Here is a 23,557-nt window from a genome sequence, read left to right as displayed (position 1 = left end):
AGTCAATGAGTCGATGCAATCAACTGATTTTGTGTTGTGAATTGGCGCTATATAAATAAAGTGAATTGAATCTTTGTTAAAAAGAGAAAAAACATCACTGAACAGAGGGGGAAGATGTGGTTTAATCTTCCAAGCATCTACAATTCAGTCCCAAATCTCATTCCAAATAAATTACATAGACACAATCATCATGATTTAAATGGCCCAACACATGACGCATATTCAACAAATACTCCAAGTCTATCAATTGCATCCAATTAAAATGTGCTCAGGATGTGCTTATGTTGCTTGTTAAAACACTAGCACTCCGACTAGAGTTTGCTCCGGTGAGACCCGACAGATTTGATAAGGACTGGTGAAAAGTCTTCAGAAAAACTGATCTAAGCCCGTTTTGTGGCAAAATAAATATATACATACGGGACTCAGTCCAGGATGTACTGTTTTCAGCCCTTGGGAGAGAAGCTTCTGCCTTCCCTGAAGAAAGACAAAGCTCATATCAGGACACAGAATATTTCCCACACTTCTAATAATTAAAAGTGGCTGCATCTATGTCAAAGTAAAAGCTATTTATTTCTGATATATCCATTTTTTCTGTATGACTTTCACCCACCAGATGCATCAGAGCCGGTGTTCAATTCTGTCGGGAAAAAATATATTTATCAAACAGCCTTAGCTCTACTGTATGGAGAAAAAAATAAAAAATAACACATTTCTGATTATGATGTACTGGTATATTTACCTGGTTTAAGCAGGGGCCCTCTGGCCTCAAAAGGCTGACTGAAGAGCATCGTCAAGCTCTCCTGCAGGGTAGTAGCAAAGCTCTGGGTTGCCATCACCCTCTTGGAGTCCAGGTTGACTCGAGGGGGGTGGGGGTCAAACTTAACCACCTTGGGCAGCTCAAAAGATGCCTGTGGAAAAAATAAATAGATTAAGTAATAAGAGCAACTCATAATTCATGCTATAAATGTGGATTTTTGTGAAAAAGAGCATGTTTCTGGTGGTGCTACAAAAAGAGGAAGTAACTTGAACCCACCTGAAGAAAGGCTGGTGTTTGAGCATGACTCAGCAGATTGTAGACCTCCTCTCTGGCTTTCTTCATCCTCTCACTGTTGTTGTTGAACTTCTTGGTAAGGTCTCCAAGTTTGTTCTGACCAGCCTCTAACTCACAATCCACCTCATGCTGGGCCACACGTTCATCCTGAGCCAACATCTCCCTTATCTGCTGGTATACGGCAGCCAGCGCCATCTTTTTCTTGTTTGCTGCATCCTGGATGGTGGTTATAAAAACAATCGGAATGATTCATCTGCATTTTATAAACTTTGGTTTGAGGGGAGAAAAAGATACCTTGAGCTTGCCCTGGAGTTCATTCATCTGAAGCACAATGTTATCAGTCTTGTCGATCTTTATGTCCAGTATACCCAACTTGTCTCTGAACTCAGACTACAGAGGAAGAAATCAAAGAATGAAATTAGAATGATAATGGTAAGACAAAATGCAAAAAAGTCTGCACAAGTCCTAAAAGGTTGGGAACCACTTTAGGCCTAGTAGAGGACTGGAAAAAAGCAATCTTTATAAAAAATAAATAGTTGCTGTCACTTTTATTTTTGAATTAAGCTAAGAACAAAAGACAAAATATGTACACAAATAGTCATCCTTTTTTTAAGCATGGCTCTCTTTCACATTTTTCAAATAAACTGCAGAGACCAGCATATGATAGAAAACTCGCTTATTAATTTCATCTTATACAAACATTACACATACAGGAAAAAACAAAACAATGTACGGCTCTAACTGAATTAACAAATTCATGCAGTCTTAGATATTTGGAAGTAGTGTAATTTGATTTTATCTTATTATTCTGTTTGTATTGTACAATTTCATCCATATAAAAGACTTGTTGTTTGTTGTTGCACTAAGTTGTGAAAAATGCATAAATCTACTAATCCATCAGTCCATCTCTGATTAAGAAAGACCAGAAATGATAAATGAAAATAAAATAGCTAAGATAACTTTGCAAACAAAAAGACAAGGAATTCAAAGCTGGTAGCGTGCAAGAGTAAAAATAATAAAACTTAGCAACAAAATAGATGCAGTTAGTTCTGTCTGCTATTTTGTGCCAACTTTAGTCCATAGTTACAATTCTGAGAGCTTGGTGAGACAAATGTAAACTGTTTAAATCTCATTCAATACATGTCTGATGCGCTCTCAACTCTTAAAAACTCTGCTCTGCCAGCTGAGCTCGTCTAGAGAGCAGTCTCTTAGCTCCATGTCTGCGCTTGCGCTCCACCCCAGTGGTGTACTCAGCAGCTCAATGCTCAGCTGTGTCTGCACATGCTACTTAATAAACAGTTTGGGGTGGATAAACACCATCTGCCAATAAAAAAGTAAAAAAATACCTTTGTCTAGCTATTAGGATTTGATTTCTTCCAGCTCACAGTGGGTGATGCAAAACTTCCTTTAATTTCTACCAAAGGAATCCCTAAATTATATCCAGAATAAATATTTAGTTGCATATCATTTATTTTTGGATAAAGACCCAGATGAAAAGGCACATAGATTTTCTTTGAGTATTTCTTACTAATAGTTTCTGCTTCTATTTAAATAAGATGTATTTCCTTGTTTTCTCTGTTTCCTATGAAGTGAATAATAAAAAAAATCAACAACAACAATCAATATCAGTCAATACATTTTATTTCATATAGCAGGACTACTGGAAACTACCACTTGCACCCCTGGACATAATATAAGCTTAATATTAATAATAATCAAACTAAAAACTAGTAGAAAATAAAGAAATTACCTTTCATGTCCATTGACAGTGACAAGGCAACAAATAAGACTGCAGAAGCTAGTGAATTTGAACTATGATGTTAGAGTTAAATATTCTGTTTTGGTATTTTTTTCCAAATGTAAAAATTCATAAATTGTAGAAATTCTGGGCAAGGAGGGCAACAAGCAGCAACTTCCAGTCTGACTTAATGTTTACTCCAAAGGTAGCTAATAATACATCTCTTTGAACATTTAACCCCTAGTTTCCCTCATTCAAATAGCAAAGCCACAAAACCCCCTCCTTTTGTTAACTTTTTATCATCCACTAGGTCCTTACTCTGAAATTTTAGATGAGTTTTCAGAGTTCCTATCTGATTTGGTGTGAATACTGACAGGATCATCATAGTGGAGAATTTTAAAATCCATGCAGACATTGAAGGTGATAGCTTAAGTGCAGCCTTAAGTCCCACACATATTCATCTTCATACTTTGGACCTTGTGCTGATATACGGCATTGAATGTCTTCAGGATTAATTCAACAGAGTTCTCCTTCCCCAAAAGAAGGTTTCACTCTGGCACTATCAGATAATACAGTTGTACATTTTAAAGAATCTATTCTCCCATTGTGCAATACTTGTTTTTTCAATGCACTCTCTTCATTTTTCTCATCATAGTAGTTTCATCTGGTGTGCTCCTGTTTGGCTACGACTCCATCCTGGATAGAAATATAAGCTGTGCTGCTGCCATCAACACCTTTGGTTATAGGTGTTGGAGCTTGGCCTGTTTTTCAGTGTAGTCCTGTTTCTCTGACTGCGACTAACTGTATGTGCTCTCTTCATCCTCTAACATGGGTGTGTGTTTCCTTAAAGCCTGTGGAGCTAGTTGATAGTTGCCTTTTGTATCTGTTTCTTTCTGTATGTCTGCTTCCGTCTCCTTGAACCTCAGTCGGCCTCGGCAGATGGCCGCTCACAGTGAGCCTTGTTCTGCTGGAGGTTTCTTCCTATTAAAAGGGAGTTTTTCCTCTCCACTGTCGCTACAAGCATGGTTGGTTTGAGGGATTGCATTCAAGTCAATGAGTCGATGCAATCAACTGGTTTTCCTTAGATACAAAGTCGTGGTTAAAAGGAAGGCATGCAGAGGAGGAGCAGTCATTTGAAACAGGAAACATCTTAATNCACAAAACCCCCTCCTTTTGTTAACTTTTTATCATCCACTAGGTCCTTACTCTGAAATTTTAGATGAGTTTTCAGAGTTCCTATCTGATTTGTTGTGAATACTGACAGGATCATCATAGTGGAGAATTTTAAAATCCATGCAGACATTGAAGGTGATAGCTTAAGTGCAGCCTTTAATGATATCTTAGATGCTATTGGTTTTTTCAAAATGTAAACAGTCCCACACATATTCATCTTCATACTTTGGACCTTGTGCTGATATATGGTATTGAATGTCTTCAGGATTAATTCAACAGAATTCTCAAAAGAAGGTTTCACTCTGGCACTATCAGATAATACAGTTGTACATTTCAAAGAATCCGTTTCACTTTCTCTCCGCTTTGTGTCACTGAGCAATGCTGCAGAGGGCAAAAGTTTAGTTTATTACCCTTCATAAATTGATTATTTTGTTGATGGGGTTGCTAGTTCTCTGTGTACTGCCTTGGACGATGCAGCCCCTTTGAAAAGGAAAAAACCTACTACCTACTCTTTAGTCGCTCACAGTGAGCCTTGTTCTGCTGGAGGTTTCTTCCTATTAAAAGGGAGTTTTTCCTCTCCACTGTCGCTACAAGCATGGTTGGTGTGAGGGATTGCATTCAAGTCAATGAATTGATGCAATCAACTGGTTTTCCTTAGATACAAAGTCGTGGTTAACAGGATGGCATGCAGAGGAGGAGCAGTCATTTGAATCAGGAAACATCTTAATTACTATGGATAAAAACTAATAGAACTGTGAGGACCATTACATAAATAGAATAATTATGCGGGAAAGTACTATTCTTATTGGTAAAAACAAATGTGCTCTACTATTCCTGAAGGATATTCTATAGAGCATCAGAGCTGTCAGAAAATAAAAATCTGTTGAAATAAGACCCAACATACCTCTTTCAGGCTTCTTTGCTCCTCTGGAGAAGTGAAAGCACAGCCTTTGTGGACCTGCTGCAGACAGAGGCTGCAGATCAGGCGGCCATGGTTGGAGCAGAAGTGCTCCATCAGCTTGTGGTGGTCAGAGCAGATGTGTTCAGACAGATCCTCTATGGGATCCGTCAGCTGGTGGAGGCGGAATGTGGGGTTTTCTCTGTGGGGCCGCAGGTGCTCCTCACAGAAGGAGGCCATGCAGGTGAGGCAGGTCTGAGCCGCCTCTGCCTCCATGCAGGTGTCACAGCGGATTACATTCTTCTCCTCCTCCTCATCATCATCATCATCATCATCATCATCCTCATCCTCCTCATAATCATCATCATCATCATCCTCCTCCTCCTCATCTACATGCTGAACACCTTCTCCTTTAGTGGCCCTGACCCTGAAGGTCTCCACCACTGTGCTGAGGACCGTGTTCTTCTTCAGTTCCGGCTTGTTTTCAAAAGGGGTCCGACACTGCGGGCAGCTGTAGGAGTCTGTCCAAGAGGAAAGCAGGCAGTCCTGGCAGAAGTTGTGTCCGCAGGGGATGGTGACCGGACAGTCAAAGGTGCTCAGGCAGATACTGCAGGTCAGCTCATCCTCCAGGCTCATGAGGGAAAACCCAGAATCCTCTAAGTCGGCCATGATGAGCTGCGCAGTGTTTGTCAACGGCGGGGCTGCGCGAGGAAGAAACGAAACTTACGCACAAAATGAGCCGAAAATAAATAATTAATCTGCTGCTTATGTCCACCTACCTCTGCTGCCAGCGTTGGGATCTCCTGCCAACTGGAATAGATTTCTTCTTGCCAGCTGGATCTTGTTTGTTTAAATAACATCATATGACCAGCAACAAATTAAAGCCACTCCTCTCCACATTACGCACGGAAAGCGGACGCGAGAGGAATGGGTGCGTTTGATTTCAGCAGCTGCGTCCTCATACCAATCTACCAGGACTGGGTCACTAAAAGTCCCTGAAAATTATCTCATGACTGCTCACCAATACTTTAAAAAGATCTTTTGGAAACTTCATTCATCGTTCTTTAAAAAATAATGAATATTGCTGTTGTATAAAGGAAATCATATAATATCATATAAGATATGAAAAATTATCATTGCAAATCATCAAGTCTACAAAAATGGGAATTTCTAAAATGTTCTATTAGGAAATATTCTATATACTTCAGTGCAAAAAACAACAAGGGTGACTAACAAAATAGGGTCTGATTTAGTTCAAACAATCCTCACATACCATTACTATTTCATCATTTTTGCTTCATTCTACCTCTATTCTCCGACTCTGCAGAATCTGTCAGTTCAATCTCTAACGTTATGCTCTCTGACAGACATGGGCAATGTGGAGTCAACAAGTCATCTCCATGTCATGTATTTGTTCTACCCAGCCACTGAAGCAGGTGAGTCCACTCTTCACCGTGAATTAACCTGTGCAGATTGGACTCACCTGGTTAATTGGCTGGGAAGATTAAATACATGACATGGAGATGACTTGTTGACTCCACATTGCCCATGTCTGCTCTCTGTGCTTTTTCTCATAGTAGTTTTGCCTCGTTTGTTCCTGTTTGGCTGTGACACCATCCTGGAGAGAAATATCAGCTGTGCAGCTGCCATCAACATCTTTGTTTATAGATGTTGGAGATCTGCCTGTTTTTCAGTGTAGTCCTGTTTCTCTGACTATGACTGGCTGGATGTGCTTTCTTCATCCTCTGACATGGGAGTTGGCTCAGAGCTTGTCTGCCTGGCTGTGTGTTTCCTGGACGGGGCTGCCCTTTTACAGCTGCTTTTCGTATCTCTGCTTCTGTCTGCTTGAACCCCAGTCGGCCTCCGCAGATGGTTGCTCATAATGAGCCTGGTTCTGCTGGAGGTTTCTTCATGTTAAAAGGGAGTTTTTCCTCTCTACTGTCGCTACAAGCATGCTTAGTGTGAGGGATTGCATTCCAGTCAATGAGTCGATGCAATCAACTGGTTTTCCTTAGATAGAACATTTTGAATCAATTTGACTGTATGATCTGGTGAGCTGTAAAGTGCCTTGAGATGACATGTGTTTTGAATATCCTAAAAAATCAGTCTGATTTGGATGAGATCTTTCTTAAATAGGCACATAATGCATACCGGTACATACGATTTAGCCAAATTGATTGAAGACTATTTTTGTAGATCAGAAAAACAAAGACAACAAAAACAAATTCACTGTCTTTATTAGGAAATGGTAGAGTGTAATATTCCTGTTCACATATCAAACGAAGTCTCCAATTTCTCCTCTCAAAATGAGCAGAGTTGCACAAGATATTTTTTTAATAAACCCATCATCTGATCTCAAAGATAGATGATTCCTTTAAATAATGATTTAACTTGATAAATCTCACATTGGAGAGATTTACCTCTGCATGTAACTCATCCCCTTGGAGAGCAGTGGGCTGCCATCATGGGGCTAACAGGGAGCTGTGTGGGGTTAAAGGTCTTGCTCAGAGACCCAGAGTAACAATCTGTGGGAGTGGGGCTCCAACTTAGAACCTCAGGATTCCAAGCTCTATGCCCTAACCACTCGCCACAAGATTTGTGTGAGGATAATTTTATAAGATTATATGATAATTATATAGCAGAATTTGATGCTGCAATTAAATAAATTCCCTCTGACTGTTCCTTGGGACCTGATGGATTAACCTCCAACTTTTATAAAATTTTTTGGGAGGATATAAAATGACCAAAGTTTGAAGCAATAAACGAATGAATAGCTTCAAATGAACTCATGACAGCCATGAAACAGGGTATGATAAAATGAATTCCTAAGCCTGGTAAAGACAAACGTATACTAAATAATTTAGACCAATCACTTTTCCAAATACATTTTAACAACTTGGCATCCAATCTTAGCACTGAGATTAAAAGACAGACACAGACAGATGATGGACTTCCTGCAAAGCCTTTGATTCCATCGAGCATTTATTTAAATTTTAAACTTTAAAACCTGGCTTTGTTGAAAACATTTTTTTCAATAATCAGGATGTTGTATAAAGATATTAATATCACTGTCTCCCTCTCATGAGGAACTTGCCCTAGATTTCATATTAATCGTGGTATCAGACAAGGCTGTAGTCTCTCCCCCCCTTATGTTTATCACAGTCACTGAATTACTCTCTGTTCATCTAAAATCTTCAGAGGTCCAAGGTCTGCATATCAATGAAAAATCTATTTTAATCAGTCAGCTAGCAGTTTAAACAGCGAGGACCAAATTCAAATTGCTTTGAATGTGATTCAGTTATTCTCTAAGGCTTCAGGTCTTAATCTTAATGTTGACAATTCATGGTGGTCCATTATGTTTACATTTTATCACTGCTGCACTTTAAAAATGGAGATATCTTGAGAGCTGTACTGAAAGAAATTTCTTTTTGTATACACTATGTACAAAATGACAATAAAGTCTTTCTAAGTCTAAGTCCAGAAACAGTGTTATTTAATATTCCTGTCAGCACAGAAGTTCAATATTTAGGTTTCTATGTCCCCAGCTCACACCCTTCTAAGAGTAAAAACTTTCAAAATATTGTGGGGTAAAAACAAAACTATATTAAATAATGGTTACAAAGGGATATGACTATTTTTGGAAGGACCTCACTGATTAAAATGGAATCGTAATCCGTTTTGTTCACCTGCAAAATCCTTAGCTCTTTCTTCTATATTTATACAAGAAATAAACAAATTGAACTCTGATTTTATCTGGAAAAATAAAAACCATTGTAACACAAAATGGGATTTACTTCTATACAGGAGCAATGCATAACGGCAATTGATTTTGATCTAGAAATAAGTAAACTTCTTAAATTAAGTGTATTTACTCTTGTTTTGAATAGGTAAATAAGATTATCTGCAAATGGAATGAGGATTTTTACTCTTAAAGATAATTAGATAATATGCACTTGAAAAAAGACAATGTAATTGTGTTTTCTTATTTTAAATGTAAATTGTCTCATTCCATTGGCAAAATGTCTCTTTTAGCTCAATTCAAGAAAAAAATAACTTATCTAGATTTCCATTTTTTGGTTTTATCTAAATGAGAAACACACTTCTGATACGATTGTTGCATTTGCGAATATGACAGCAGAATATTTTTGCCTTTTAATCCAACAGAGTTGTTGATAAAATATGCTTTATTAGCAGCAAAAAGCTCAGAGTAGAACTAGTGCTGTTTTGATCAAGTTAGTAGCAATAAAATCTGGAAAATCAAAGTTTTCGGTATCAAGATTCAATGATATAAAATTCAGCACCTCTACTTTAATTTCTTTAATAAAATCGTTTCTGCGTTGAAACATTTAAAATCTTGGTAGACATAAAAATGAAGACGTCAATATATGCACACTTACTTCCCATACACTCATATGCGTGCATAGACATGTATTGAGCACATGAATATTTAATATTTACGCCATTTGTTTAATGTTCATCAAGTACTTCAAGTTTCACTCTGATTTCAACTCCTAAAATAAAGCGACTTTTATAATTCAATGTCATTTATTGAGTTTTAGATGTACAAATGGTTGCAACACAGGATTTTGGAACAGAAGCACATTGCACAAAAGAAGCCTGAATGTTTGTTGCCTGATGATTTCTGTACAGATGAATATGCAAGTTCATTGTCTGAATCATAAATCAAAGGAGGGGCTCATCATAAAATACATGTGACACCATGTTAATCAGCACTTCATGGCTGCTTTAAACACGCCATCAAGCTTCCTATAACATCACTGTGGAGAATGTCATTCTGCTTCATATTGCATACTTTGTGATATTTTTTACTTTCAAACGTAATTTTTTTCTGCTAATTAACATCAAGACTAAGTTCTGACAACAAGCTTTTGCTAGACACAAGAAGAAAAACAAGAACCCATGCAGTCACTCAAATGAAATAGAAAAATAAAACTTTACAACTGATTATTGTCATATTATCTTAAAGTAAGATAAGGTTTTATCTAGAGCAGTGCATTAGAACCCAAGAGGAGAAATGGTTGCTTGATTCATTTACATCACCACATCTAGCTACACAACACGGAACATGAAGCTGTGATTAAAAATAAAAGCAGTTTTCAAGCAGAAAATAAGACAATACATAGAACTTTGCAATTTAAACATTAGTTGTTAAAAATAATGTCTGAACAAAGATAACAGCAGAATATTTACTTTCAGAAAGGACAAGGGAACTAAATAGACAGAACCATAACGACTTTTTTAAATGCCACACAGAAACTACCTGTCAGGTTAAACAAAGCTTGACATTGAAGCTTGATTTAATCTGGAAAACATCCACACCCTCCAGTTATGGCTGAATAAGCCAGAGGAGCATCCCAGTGAGTTCACCCGCCTACCATAGAGCAATTATAGTATTTAATCTCTATGGGGCGTTGAGAGCTCAACAGACTCAGGTTCAGATCTGGACCTGGGTGGAATATCTCCTCTCTCCAAATTGTCTCATCATCCAAACTCTACCAGAGAAGGCAAAAAGCCTACCAGGTGATCAGGGAGACTGTTGTTTCATTTCTTTACTAAAACAGACTCTATATGATGTCTGTTATAGTCAGTCAAAGAAATGAGAAAGTCGACTCTTAAGGCTTTGCATTCCCAACAAATTCAAAATACTCACTCCCGCTCATAACTCTGATTATGGAAAGGACATTTTTAAAGTGCCAGTCTGGTATTTTCATCTTATCAGAAATAGGCTTTGACATTTTTTTTACTGTGACTAAAGACTCTAACTAGTTTTATACTAAATTAGTCCCTCTTTAACATAATAATGATTGTTGACAATACGTGAAGTATGTTTTTCTTTTTTTTTTTTTGGATAAGATGGGGGTTAAATCCAATCAAAACTATTATTCACTAATATTTTGGATGCCCTTCTAGAAACCAGCCTCCATTTTGCAAGAACCAAAGCCTTAGTCTGACTCGAGCAGAAATATTAAGCTTCTCGCAGCACGATGTGGAGGCTGAAAGAACCTGATACTTCTGTGTGGAACAAACACCCAGCTGTCAAAGTAAAGACCTTACAGGTGTTTGTCCAAAAAAGGTTGCTTCTAGATGTCTTGGTAGGACAGAGCAACACCAGCTAAAGAGTCGGACGGTTTCTAAACTCACCAGTAGACCCCCTAATTGAGGTTCCCTGAATTGTAATCAACATCACTGTGGATTTATCAGAACTGATAGTCATTGCAATAATTAATAACATTACAATAAACCATCCCCTGATATTGTGCAACGGTTTGACAGATCTGAAAATCCAAAACTGAACAGATTATAATTTTGATATCTCAACAATAATCTGATCTGGTAGTTCCACCGATGCAACTCTCTACTGCATCCCTCTGTGTAGGAATAGTATAAGAAAAGAAAACAAAGCAAATCTGTGACAATCTCCAATCCCCACTGATTGGAAGATAATCCCAGTCTTATTCCTAGATTACATTGGATGTTTTAACAAATGTTATCATTAAATACATCCCATAACTGGAATAAGCCAAGCAAGTGATTCCCGATCACCGAGTATAACTCAAGGTAAATGCTTAGTCAGTATTTACCCAAAACCAGCAGCAGTTTATTTCGTCGTCATATGACCACAAAATAAGCTCCTGCAAAATCGTGCAAGAGTTATTTCTTTTGTCATGATCTGCCATCAGCTCCTACCACCATCTTGTGTAGTAAAGCTTTCATCTGTCTGCCCAGAATCTGACTGGACAGAATCATTCATTTCTTTCTCCTGCCATTAAGACCACCTTATGAACGGTCAAACCAGAACCCCAGAAATACCAACATATGGAGGAGAACACCATGACTGACATACAAACATTGAAGAAAGAAGTATTTAAAGGTATACCAAGCAGAGCACAGTAAGACATAACCACATGGTGTGATGAAGTATTACTTCTTGTTTCATGTTGCAGCCTTTAAAACAAACCCATCACCAATTCTATGGAGGACCAGCTCTGCCATATATAAAAATAAATACAGAAATAAATAAATGCTCAATAAATAAATAAGCATACAATTAATTGCCACCAAAAATACAATAAACAAATATATGTAAGTAGAAATTAAATGATCCAGTGAGACATAAATGTATATAACTCTTTTAATTAGCTTCTTTATTTATTTGCTTTGGTAATATTTACCTTATTTATTTTTTGTCCTTTATAATCTTCAACTTTATTTTTTAATTACTTATATTTTTAAGTATTTATTTATGTGCATGTTATAATATTTTTGTCTGTTTTATTCTTCCTTTGTATTTTTTTACCCTAGTTATTTCTTCGCCGCTATTTATTTCTGTCTGGCGTTTTTAGATTTCTGTCTGCTTTTCTGCCTCATTATGCAAATGAGGAAGGGTTTGTCCTAGGGAGTCACCTTCCGCACATTGGTTGGTTAGCATTTTACTGCATCATAAATAGCGGCGAAGAAATAACTAGGGTAAAAAAATACAAAGGAAGAATAAAACAGACAAATAAATACTTAAAAATATAAGTAATCAAAAATAAAGTTGAAGATTATAAAGGACAAAAAATAAATAAATTGTATTTTTGGTGGCAATTAATTGTATGCTTATTTATTTATTGAGCATTTATTTATTTCTCTATTTATTTTTATATATGGCAGAGTCGGTCCTCCATACAATGCAACCCTGAGGACTCATGATCGAAGTACAACCTGGAAGAACTGTTCAATTCAAACTAGAAAGTCTACATTTTGAAATTCAGACTGCATAGTATACCTTTAAACCAAAAGAATGTTAAAAGGAACAAGGCTGGGGCAACCTTTGTATGCTTTAACAACAAATATACTGATAGTATTTGGTTTTTAAAGCCGAAAGGAGCATTAGCAATGATCCTTTAAGATTAATTTCCATTTCCAAAACTTCACACTAACTGGTAGTAAATGAAACCAATTAATCTGCCGTTTTTCTCCTGCTTCAATAATACATACAGTTCACATATTTAACTGTATGCTGTAGTTTACTGAAGCTTGCACAGAGTAATGTAAGAGCCACTGGAGAAAATCCAGAAGGCTGGGTAGACGGCCTCAGCGAACGGAAAAGCAAAGGAGTGGAAGGGATAAGCCCTGTCTGCTACATTATAGAACGTAGCCTTTCCCTCCTCACAATCCAACAGCACCCCTATGCGCTTTGGGCTAGGATTGACCAGCACAGTCTCCCTGCTGTTATGCCAGGCAGACAGCTTCACGTTGAACCACTCCACGCACCAGGACTTGTCATTGCGTCCGAGCCGGCTGGTGGGACCCTTTCGGTCGATGCTGCTGTACGCCAGGCCGATGCCGATGAAGTTGTTGCAGCTAAGCCGCACCTCCCAGTAATGACGGCCTGCAGAGAAACCCTTGGAGGTGAGGACCTGGGAGCAGACGGCAAAGCGCTCGGGGCAGTCGGGGTACTTCGTGTGGTCATCAGACACTGAGGCCTTGGTGAAATTCTCACTGAGTTCGATGCGTTTATGGGCTGTTCTTGGATCAAAGGTGAGCACAGTGCCGTCTAGTAGAAACAGAACAGGAGACAATTTTAATGACAAACACCTGCTAATAAAAAAGGAGGCAAAAACATTTGTTTTCCTTACATTTGAGAAGGTCACTTCTTTTTTCAGCAGAACTTATCTCTGTGGGAATTTCTGAAGTCTCTGTAACAAGAGCTAGGTAGAAATATTTTTGTTTTTCATTTTGTATTTTGTTTGTTTTGAACTGCATCAGTGATTTGACTTCTAACTTAACAATATTTTCATTTGTTGATATACATGCTTTAAGCATTCATTTGTAACACTGACTTCTTTTTTAAATTGCTGATAATTCTCAATCAACTTTATGCTCATTTAAATCTGGTACCTACCAGTTTTTTCTTTGCTTTCAGCAGCTGCAGCACGCCCCTTCTGGTTTTCTTTCACACCAAACTCCAGCAGGTTTTCCATAGATTTTCCCAGTTTTTTATTTCCTAGAGTGTTCTCAGTTTTGGTTTCTAGAGAGGAATACATTTATTTATCCAACAATAACAAAACATTAGGAAAACATTACTCAAAATCAAATTAATACTACAAATATGGAGGCACTGATTGAATGGGGCCCTGCATCTGAACCAGAGTGGAGTTTCCATTAACTAACTACAATGCAAGTCATGGATCATTCATACTAAAAACATTTTCAAGAATAAAAGTATTCACTGGTGCAACTGGCACAATATAATGAATAAATTACTACAATTTACAATTCCTCTTTAATAATTTCAATTTAACAATTAGAAAATACTTTTTAAACAATATTTCTGTAGGATTTAAATGTTAAATTTGATATTTCAGTGACTCTCCCAGTCCTCCATAGAACAAACTCAACAGGCCATATCATTAGAGGCACATTAAACTCCCAACTATGGGAAAACCATCTAGCGCCTCTAAAAAGGAAAGAATAGCTGCGTTAACACTGTTTACGGTGGGTGTTGCTGGCCTCAAATGAGATGGTGGAGGGAATACTTTGAGGATCTCATGGAGGGCATGATCTCATCATACCCTCCCAGGTTGAAGCAGACACTGGGGACTCAGAGTCTCGATTCTGTCCTAAACCTGGTCCAAGTCAAGAGGTGGTCAAAAAGCTCCTCGGGAGATAAAGTATTGTTATGTATCTCTCCGTAGTGTTTGAGAAGTAGTCATCTGTATCAGTTTTAAGGCTAGCTATGTTTGGACATCATGTTTCAACAGCAAAAATCTAAAAGAGATTTGCAGCCTGATGCCATTTTGCAACCCATTTATCTCTCAGCTTGGGAGTAACGTCTTCATAAGGACATCCTGTTTTGGCTTGACAATAAAATTTGAAAACAACGTTGCAGATTTTTGCCTTAAATGATTCAATTAATTAGATGTATGGGTTCAATAAATGGGAGAAAAAAACATTTCTTACTTTGAGGTTTCTTCTTTTGAGTGGGTTTGGCCTGAGGACCTGGACCCTGGAGCCTAAACTGAGGAAACTTTAGCTCTACAAAAATAACAAAAAGAATGTAATTTAAGAAATGTTACTCTAAATGTTAATACAAAATAAATCAAACCAAGGGTCAGAGAGATAGACACACCGGGTTCCATATTAGTTCCGGGACTGGAAGGCCCAAGCCCTGATCCATAAGCTGCTTTTTCACCTGAAAAATAAGTTTGGGTATTTATTCATCTTTTCAACTAATTCATGAAATTAATATCCAATGGGACGCCCCTCAGATAAATCACTGCATGACTTAAGAGTATTTTCTTTGATTGGATCCTGTTTTTCCCCACTCTACCAATGAAACCACTCACCTACTGCATATGCGCCAGTATTAATGTCTGCAATAAGATTGTATATTTACTTCACTGCACTTTTATAAAACATCAGCTCAGGGTAAAAAAAACTCCTGGTATAAATGTGTTAACATGGTCACCTGCTATGAGTTTTGGGATTCTGGCCTCCACAGGGTGTTTCAAAAGCTCAATCAGATAGTTCTTCAGTGTCATAGCAAAGGCCTCGGACTGTACGACCTTCTTGGAGTCCAGAGTGATTCGAGGGGTGTAGGGATCAAAGCTTACAGCTTGGGGAAGGTTGAATGAACTCTGTGGAGACAGAAACAATATCATAGAATTTTTCCATTTCTGAAGGTTTGCATCTAGTGCATTTAAAAATGCTAATAACCAAGATAATGCTTACAGTAAATATTTTGCATTGTATTTCTTTTCAATTCTAAGTATAAAACAGAAGTTTGTGTTTTATTTTCATTTTATTTATTAAACTAGCATAATGTTGATTCCTTCTTAAAGTAATAAGATATAAGTCAAGAAGACCTTAGTTGTTATTAAAGTAAGAACCAGTTTTTCAATAAGTATTGCACAGTTGAAGACTAAAAGTTTTTCGCCTATTGTTCTTTGCCAAACAGCACATTTGGGTCCGATTTAAAAGGCTCAATACTCGAGTCGTGCCAGAGATATTCAGCTGAGTTTAGGTCTGGACTTTAGGCCATACTCCTTTGGCTCCAGCTCTTTTTTTAAGCCATCATTAAAGCACTTTGTGCACTAAAGCATAATGTATAATGTTTTCAGTTACCATGTGCTAAAATTGACAGCATATGAAAGTGAGATTTTATTTTTATTTTTTTCATATCTCTATTTGCTGTTATGTTAAGGGAGTGATTGTTGATGCTATAGGAATTCTGTTGAGACTGGCCAATAGGAACACAATACTCACACACAGCAGAGACTTAGCTTTTAAGAGCTGGGAAAAAAAAGGTTGTCAGAGAGAAATCTACATTTGAGAGAAAATGTTTTCACTCTGATTGCAAAAAAACTGTCTGAGACCAAAAATATATTTTTGAGGGAACTTTTTCCAATTTTCAATAATGTTTAATTTATTGTACGACAAAGTATTTTTTTTCTCAAAACTTTTTATTTCATCTCAAAAAACATCAGTTTTGCTATCATTGTTAAAATCTGTTCTCTCCAAAATATTTATTATACTTTCTAAATGATTTTCCCCTTTCAGATCTTTTTATCATGAATTAAATAAATACACAAACACAATGCCATAGCAACCGCCATGTTTCAATCAGTTTAAGGTGCTTTCATAGTTGACCTTTTGTTTCACCAGACCAGATTGGTTTAGTTCAACACTAATAGTTTTCTTGTCAATAGATTTCCCCACCTGGGCTCTAGACCTAAATGTTCCAGAACTTCAAAAAGTGGCCTGTATACAACATAGTCAACTTCTTTTATTTTAAGTAATAAACTATAACCAGATATCACAGATGCACGAATAGGTAATGACAATGAAATCACTTCAAATGTCAATTTATAAAAATAAAATACAAATATATTTTCTTATAAGGCTCATCTGACACTTTAGAAATAAAAATGTTGAATTCACCAAGCCGATATTCTAAATGGAGTATTGAGTTGGTTGAATTCACTGAAGTTTGTGGATACAGCCTGACAAAAATGTGGAAAGAAGTTTAATGCATAGTAACATAATAGTCATTTAAAAGATGTATAGACGTTATCCCACCTGTAAGAAGGCCAGGGTTTGGGACTGACCCAGCAGAAGGTGGATTTCCTCTTTAGCTTTGCTGATGTTGTTGACGTTATCACTCAACTTTGTGATAAGGCCTTTGATTTTCACTTCACCACTCTCCACCTCTTTGTCTATTGCCTTCAGGGCTTCACCCTCTTCTCTGGCCAGCATGTCCCGCATCTGCTGATACCCGGCTGCCAGGGAACTTTTCCTGTGGACGGCTGACTCCTAAAGAGGACGAGATCAGCACATGTAAAACCCAAATAAAAACAGCTGGCTTAAAGACCTTTATTAGAATATTTCAATAATTTAAATGACACAAACCTTTAACTTGTTCTGCATAGCCCTCATTTGAGAAATAACTGTCTCATTCTTTGAAAGCTTTCCATCCAGTAAACCCAACTTCTCTCTCAGGTCAGACTGTAAAAAGAAACAAAAATAAAAACAAAAACATGATGCATTCAGTTGGGATTCTGGGATCATATTAATGGTGGGGGATGGCGGCCTCGTGGTTCGGGCATAGAGATTGGAATCCTGAGGTTCTGGGTTCGAGCCCCACTCCCACAGACTGCAACTCTGGGTCTCTGAGTAAAACCCTTAACCCCACACTGCTCCCCAGGCACTGCACGATGGCAGGACAAGGGGATGGGTTAAATGAAGAGGTAAATTTCTCCAATGTGAGATCAATAAAGTTCAATTATTATTATTATTATAGGAGTTAGATAATAAAGTCAACGGGTTTATTGTTATCAGTGGTATGGTTTGGATTGTTGTTTCCATCAAATATAAATAAAGGCTATATCTATTCAGTTAGGAGTATAACTGAATACATGTAATTTGTACCATTCTAGTTAGGGTGTAATCAGATCTCCCTTTCCTTAAATAGCACTATATTGCTAATGTAGTTTAAGCTGCCTTAATGAACGGTGGATATGAAGAAGAACGCTTTCAGCTTTACACTCTATTGTGTCCGTGACTGAAGAAAGAAAGGAACAGGTTATTGTTAGCTAGAAAGCGTTAAAATAGTGGTCAAGAGTTGTTGTGACGCTAGCTGACAACATGCTGCAATAGAAACCACCACTTTAAATGCATGTTATATATAATAGACTGACAGAGTAAACTACAAGATGCAACCAATCTGTAACAAAACGGTGACAAGCTTAACAATGAAGATGCAAAGAAAACAAAGGTCCAGTCATTTCTAAAAGATTCCAGCACTCTGAGACACCATGTGTATTACACACTACCTCCCAAATGCTGGAGAAACAACTATGGTTACACACAGACTCCCTGTCTGCTTAAGAAAAGGGTCAATCAATAGGACATGCCCAGTGCCCAGATTGGTTTGAACTGAGGCCTTCTGTTGCCGATTGCAGCTACACATTATTTGAACTATGGGGGAAAGTCAAACTCTGCACAGGGCTTTGTAATTGTATCTTCTGGACACTAAGATAAAAAAAGAAATAATCTAGAATTTAGTGATGCAGCTGAATCAACATTTCTGGTGCTATCTCAGGACACCAAATTTGATCATCTACACCCTGTAGCATGCACATTATACAGAAAACGTCTCCATATATGATATGTGGGCATTTTTTTAGCCACTAAGGAGATTTAGGTTGCTGGCCGCCCACCGTATGATATGGTCTTTAAATCATTTCAAACTGTGTGTCAGCCACAGGTATGTCCCACATTTCCTGCTTAGAAACTGGTGTTACAGCCGACGCCCTTTGAGACTATTAATAAATACAATTAACAGAGTTGCTTGCAATATAAAATCAAATGTCTTTACGAGTCAATAAAGTCAGTGACTCAACAACATCTGATCAGTTCCAGGCATTAACCATCAGGGGAGCCTTAGTTGTCCATAATCTTTTACTCCAGATTTTAATTGTAAATAGTTAATGCAAGAAACTCAAATAGCTCTGATCCCATCTTTGATTTTGCTTTACTCTCCGTTTCTCAAGAACTACTCCCAAACTTTTTAGCTACTTCCAACCTTGTGACTCACCGGCTGACTTTAAAAAGGAATACACTCACTGACGCCTGTTGATTCATTTCATTGTGTGTTGACGCAAGTAAACTGGATATCTATCGGTCTATAAATCCTGATGAAACTAACCCATTACATAGATTACAGGCATGTCTTGAAGACATAGAACCTGGATGACTCTTAATTTTCTGCTTCTGAATGCAGACAAAACAGAAGTTTTTGTCTTTGAACCAGAGTATCTGAAAAAAGAAGCTGATTAGTCATTCACTTAATTTAGATTGGATTTAAGTTTGGATTGGAAGTAGAAAAGATCTTCTATTTATCGGGCTCCTCTCCTGTGAAACCAACTATGAGTTTTAGTCCCTGAGGCAGTCACCGTGTCTACTTTTAAGAGTAGGTCTAAAACTTTCCGTTTTGATAAAACTTATAGTTAGAGTGGCTCAAGTTATCCAAAGCTATCTCTATAGTTATGCTGCTATAGGCTTAGACTGCTGGAGGACATAGGGACCCCTTTTCACCATTCTGCTTCATTCCATCTCTATTCTCCCATTCTACAGAATGTGTTAGTTCAATCTCTAATGTTATGCTCCTGTTTTTTTCTCACCATGGTAGTTTCATCTGGTCCTGTTCCTGTACACCATCATGGAGAGAAATATGCTGCTGCCATCAACACCATTTTTTTTTTTTTTTTTTTTTAGATGTTGGAGCTTGGCCTGTTTTTCAGTTTAGTCCTGTTTCTCTGACTATGAATAACTGTATGTGCTCTCGTCATCCTCTGACTCCTTGATTTCAGAAGGTTATTTAAACAAATTGCCGATGGAATAAGACGAGTTACTTATTAGGAATAGTTTTTGCGAAGTGATATTTCCTCAATTTCTTATAATAATAGGAGCCTGTAACCAATTCATCCCTTGGAACAATTAGATTTTTCATCTTTACAATTTAGGTTGGTTATAGTTTAGAAATTATAGCCAGTTTGGGTGTGCAGGTGGCACAGTGGTTAGTGCGCATGACCCATGTACGGAGGCCTTATTCCTCAACTTGGGCGACCAGGGTTTGAATCCGGCCTGTGGTCTTTTCCCGCATGTCTCTCCTTTTCTCTCCTAACCCCTTTTCTGTCAGTCTACTGTCAAAAAAAAAGAGCCACTTGTGGCGTAAAAACTACAAAAAAGAAAAGGAAAAAAAAAGAAATTACAGCCAGATTTGAGCTTCAGCCACATTAAGTAAGGAGGATAGCTTTCATCTGTTTGATTGGGGGTCTCATTTTTTTCTTCTGTGTCCTCATGAAAAAAAGTCCTGATGTCCTTGGTAAATTGTATCTATAACTGTAACTACTGCAGGTGGTATAAATTACTTTTTGGAACATTTTCTAACAAAAAATCTGATTTCCCTTATCCATTTGTCTGTATGATGAGCAGAGGTGTCACGTACATATACTTCGTTATTGTACTTACTTACATTTTTTAGGTATCTATACTTTACTCCATTACTTACTTTCTTCCCACTTCTGACTTCTACCCATTACATTTTCACACAAGTATCTGTACTTTGTATTCCTTACATTTTTAAAACAAACGTTACTCGTTACTCTTGGCTATGGTTTAATGTTTATAAATATTTATTTCACGTCATGTGCGCCATCCAATGCAGATCATTGGTGCCTGAATCTACCCGATCCGTCCCGGAAGCACGATCCGTTCTGCGCATGCACCATCAGCTCATTTGTGCATGCACCTCCAGATATACATCTGTTTCGTCCTCGATTTTCTTTCGTTAAAAATACCTAAATGACCTTTTCCCTCCCCAAAAATAGTAAACATACTAAAATATAATGTGTTAAAGGTTAATAATGTATTTCCTGAGAAAATAAATGCCTTAAACACCTTTCTGCTTTATCACTCGTCTCTGCCCGACCTGCACCGGAAATGGGATCATACGCAAATTCTGGTGGCTAACTTTTTCAGCTTTGGATTTAAACATAAATCTAGTCTTTTTGAGTTTTATGTTTTCCTCTCATGTTAACATTATGGCATGTGGTGTGTAATCTAAAGAAAGAAACAACTAAAATGCAGATAAACATGGTTTAATCATATTTTGCCGGACTGCTCTGAGCATCTCTGATGATGACTGCAGAGAAGCAGTTTAACGAAGAAAATGTAAAAAGCATAAACATTGTCTCACTAAAGTTATAAAACATTTTTTTAAAGATTTGCATTAACATTCTTTAGTGAATTAAGGATAGAAATAAGTGGTTTTAGTACCATAATTACAGTATATATGGACACCCAGATGTATATCTGTTCGCGCATGCACAGAATCAGATCATGCTTCCGGGACGGATCGGGTAGTGACAATGTTATCCACATCCAATGAAAACTAGTGTAATTAATGAGTCATATAACGCAAACACTCATTGGTTAGCTATTCGTCAAATTTGTGCTGCCGCCAAAGGAAATAATCAGAAGCAAGCAGCTGTTTTCCTGCAAACGTAAATTGTCTAGGCCATGCTACAACGTAGATTTAGAAAAAGATGTTGAAATGTTGGGTTCTCTACAGTCCCCTTTGGTGTGAGTATGTGTGTGTGAATGGTTGTTTGTCCTGTTTGTCTATGTGTTGCCCTGAGATGGACTGCCGACCTATCCAGGGTGTATCCCGCCTCTCGCCCAATGACTGCTGGAGATAGGCACTAGCACCCCTCGCAACCCCACTTGGGATAAGCGTGTTAGAAAATAGATGGATGTTGAAATGCCTGAAAGGTCGGACACAGGCGAGAGCATATCGCGAGATGGAGATCAACAAGACCTCCATCATCCTTGGCCCTATCTCAAAGAAGTTTTCAAAATAGTCGTAAAATTGAGCTTTCAATTCATATAGTGGCATATGACAGTTTTTTTTAAAGGTTACTTTATACTTTAAGTAGATTTTGGACACATACTTTTTAACTTTTACTTGAGTAAAAAGGTCAAGTTGATGCTTACAACTTTTACTAAAGTGTTTTTAAACTGCAGTATCTATACTTCTACTTAAGTAACAGATGTGTGTACTTTGACACCACTGATGATGAGAATGAGCAAACCTCTTTCAGGCTCCTTTGCTCCTCTGGAGTGGTAAAGGGGCAGCCTCTGTGGACCTGCTGCAGGCACAGGCTGCAGATGGGACGCTGGTGTTGGGTGCAGAAGAGCTCCATCAGCTTGTGGTGGTCAGAGCAGATTCGCTCCATCAGATCCCCTATAGGGAGAGACAGCTGGTGGAGGCGGAAAATGGGGTTTTCTCTGTGGGGCCGCAGGTGCTCCTCACAGAAGGAGGCCATGCAGGTGAGGCAGGTCTGAGCCGCCTCTGCCTCCATGCAGGTGTCACAGCGGATTACATTCTTCTTCTTCTTCTCCGGTTTAGCAGCAGCAGCAGCAGCAGCACCTTCTCCTTTAACGGCCCTGACCCTGAAGGTCTCCACCACGGTGCTGAGGACCGTGTTCTTCTTCAGCTCCGGCTTGGTGGCGAACAGGGTCCGACACTGCGGGCAGCTGTACGAGTCTCTCCAGGTGGCGAGCAGGCAGCCCTGGCAGAAGTTGTGTCCGCAGGGGATGGTGACCGGACAGTCAAAGGTACTCAGGCAGATACTGCAGGTCAGCTCATCCTCCAGGCTCATGAGGGAAAACCCAGAATCCTCTCCTTCGGCCATCATGAAACCTTCTGCTGAGAGAACAAACGAAACTTAAGGCGCGGCGGCAGGAATAAAACGAAAGTAAGACTTATTATTTATTTACGACGAAAATTAAAGAACGAGGGTAACCAAAACCCTACAAACCGACAAGTTAGTATTATTCGACTTTCTTTTTTAAACAAGAACATATTTTGAAAGAAAGACATTTATGTCAACAGTGACGTGAACGAGCAGCGTCGCTATTAGGAAGCTTCCGCTTTAAATAATTTTTATTTTATTTCTCTAACCATACCTTCAAGTTTTCCTCGGACGTGACCGAAAGCGGGTCTTTCAGGAATCGGCTACAGCAGGAGGACTTTCACCTGAAGAAACCTGCTCACACTCAAGTTCCTGCCTTAGATGAGACTATGGCAGGCCGTTTTGACATTTATTAGCTTGACAGGATAATATATTCTAGATGTTTCAAATGCAAAACGGCCTGCCATAGAGTCAGCTACGTCCAATGAAAACAAATCAGTGATGGAGCTACAGTTTTCATGGGATGGGTGTATATATGAAGGTAGATTTGTTTCTTTATAATTCAAACAAAAAAAAAAAGGTTGTTTCAATAAAAAATATATATTTTCAATAAAAAAATCTTCTCAATCAAAGAAAAGATTTGTTCAAATGTATTTTTTTGAGTCTCAAATATATTTTTGCATTCAAATACATTTTTCTTTGATTGAAAAGTTTTTTGTTAATTGAAATGAAGTTTTTTTTTATTGAAAATATATTTTTTGATATAAGCAACTTTTTTTTGATTGAATGATAAAGAATCAAAACAGCCTTCATATGTATAGAGCTAACCAGTGTCAGAGTGCACTGACATTGGAAATTAGACCTGGCATTCTAATATATATATATATATATATATATATATATATATATATATATTAAGGCTGCAACAACGAATC

The 23,557-nt window shown here is 37.9% G+C and overlaps 2 protein-coding genes across 4 annotated transcripts in view; both read right to left on the bottom strand.

Annotated features, from left to right (window-relative positions):
* LOC107085483 (E3 ubiquitin/ISG15 ligase TRIM25-like) overlaps positions 1–5,777 on the bottom strand; it is a 12,721-nt gene extending 6,944 nt beyond the window's left edge. The window contains exons 1-7 of the mRNA XM_015375812.1: positions 5,640–5,777; positions 4,867–5,561; positions 1,346–1,441; positions 1,034–1,267; positions 740–908; positions 611–637; positions 418–474 (exon numbers count right to left, since the gene is read on the bottom strand). Of these exons, the coding sequence (XP_015231298.1) occupies positions 418–474; positions 611–637; positions 740–908; positions 1,034–1,267; positions 1,346–1,441; positions 4,867–5,529 (1,246 nt within the window). The 5' untranslated portion in view covers positions 5,530–5,561; positions 5,640–5,777. The remainder of the gene's footprint in view (positions 1–417; positions 475–610; positions 638–739; positions 909–1,033; positions 1,268–1,345; positions 1,442–4,866; positions 5,562–5,639) is intronic.
* Positions 5,778–12,467: 6,690 nt separating this feature from the next.
* Positions 12,468–23,023, bottom strand: LOC107085477 (E3 ubiquitin/ISG15 ligase TRIM25-like). Of its 3 annotated transcripts, none has more exons than XM_015375802.1 (11): positions 22,897–23,023; positions 22,020–22,636; positions 17,275–17,370; positions 16,945–17,178; positions 15,335–15,503; positions 15,213–15,239; positions 14,996–15,058; positions 14,827–14,901; positions 13,769–13,894; positions 13,503–13,574; positions 12,468–13,420 (listed from the first exon to the last, which is right to left on the bottom strand). In XM_015375802.1, exons 2-11 carry the CDS (start codon positions 22,623–22,625, stop codon positions 12,891–12,893), a joined length of 1,998 nt encoding a protein of 665 aa, XP_015231288.1. In that variant the 5' UTR covers positions 22,626–22,636; positions 22,897–23,023; the 3' UTR covers positions 12,468–12,890. The 3 variants fall into 3 exon arrangements, with proteins under 3 accessions (XP_015231288.1, XP_015231289.1, XP_015231290.1); XM_015375803.1 differs by having other exon boundaries at positions 22,020–22,633; positions 22,897–22,999; XM_015375804.1 differs by lacking the exon at positions 15,213–15,239.
* Positions 23,024–23,557: the final 534 nt, after the last annotated feature.

This window comes from Cyprinodon variegatus, unplaced genomic scaffold (assembly GCF_000732505.1).
Source record: "Cyprinodon variegatus isolate N-32 unplaced genomic scaffold, C_variegatus-1.0 Scaffold126, whole genome shotgun sequence".
Classification (NCBI taxonomy): Eukaryota; Metazoa; Chordata; class Actinopteri; order Cyprinodontiformes; family Cyprinodontidae; genus Cyprinodon; species Cyprinodon variegatus.
The sequence above is the reverse complement of the archived record's forward strand: the minus strand, read 5'-3'. Positions and strand labels throughout refer to the sequence as shown.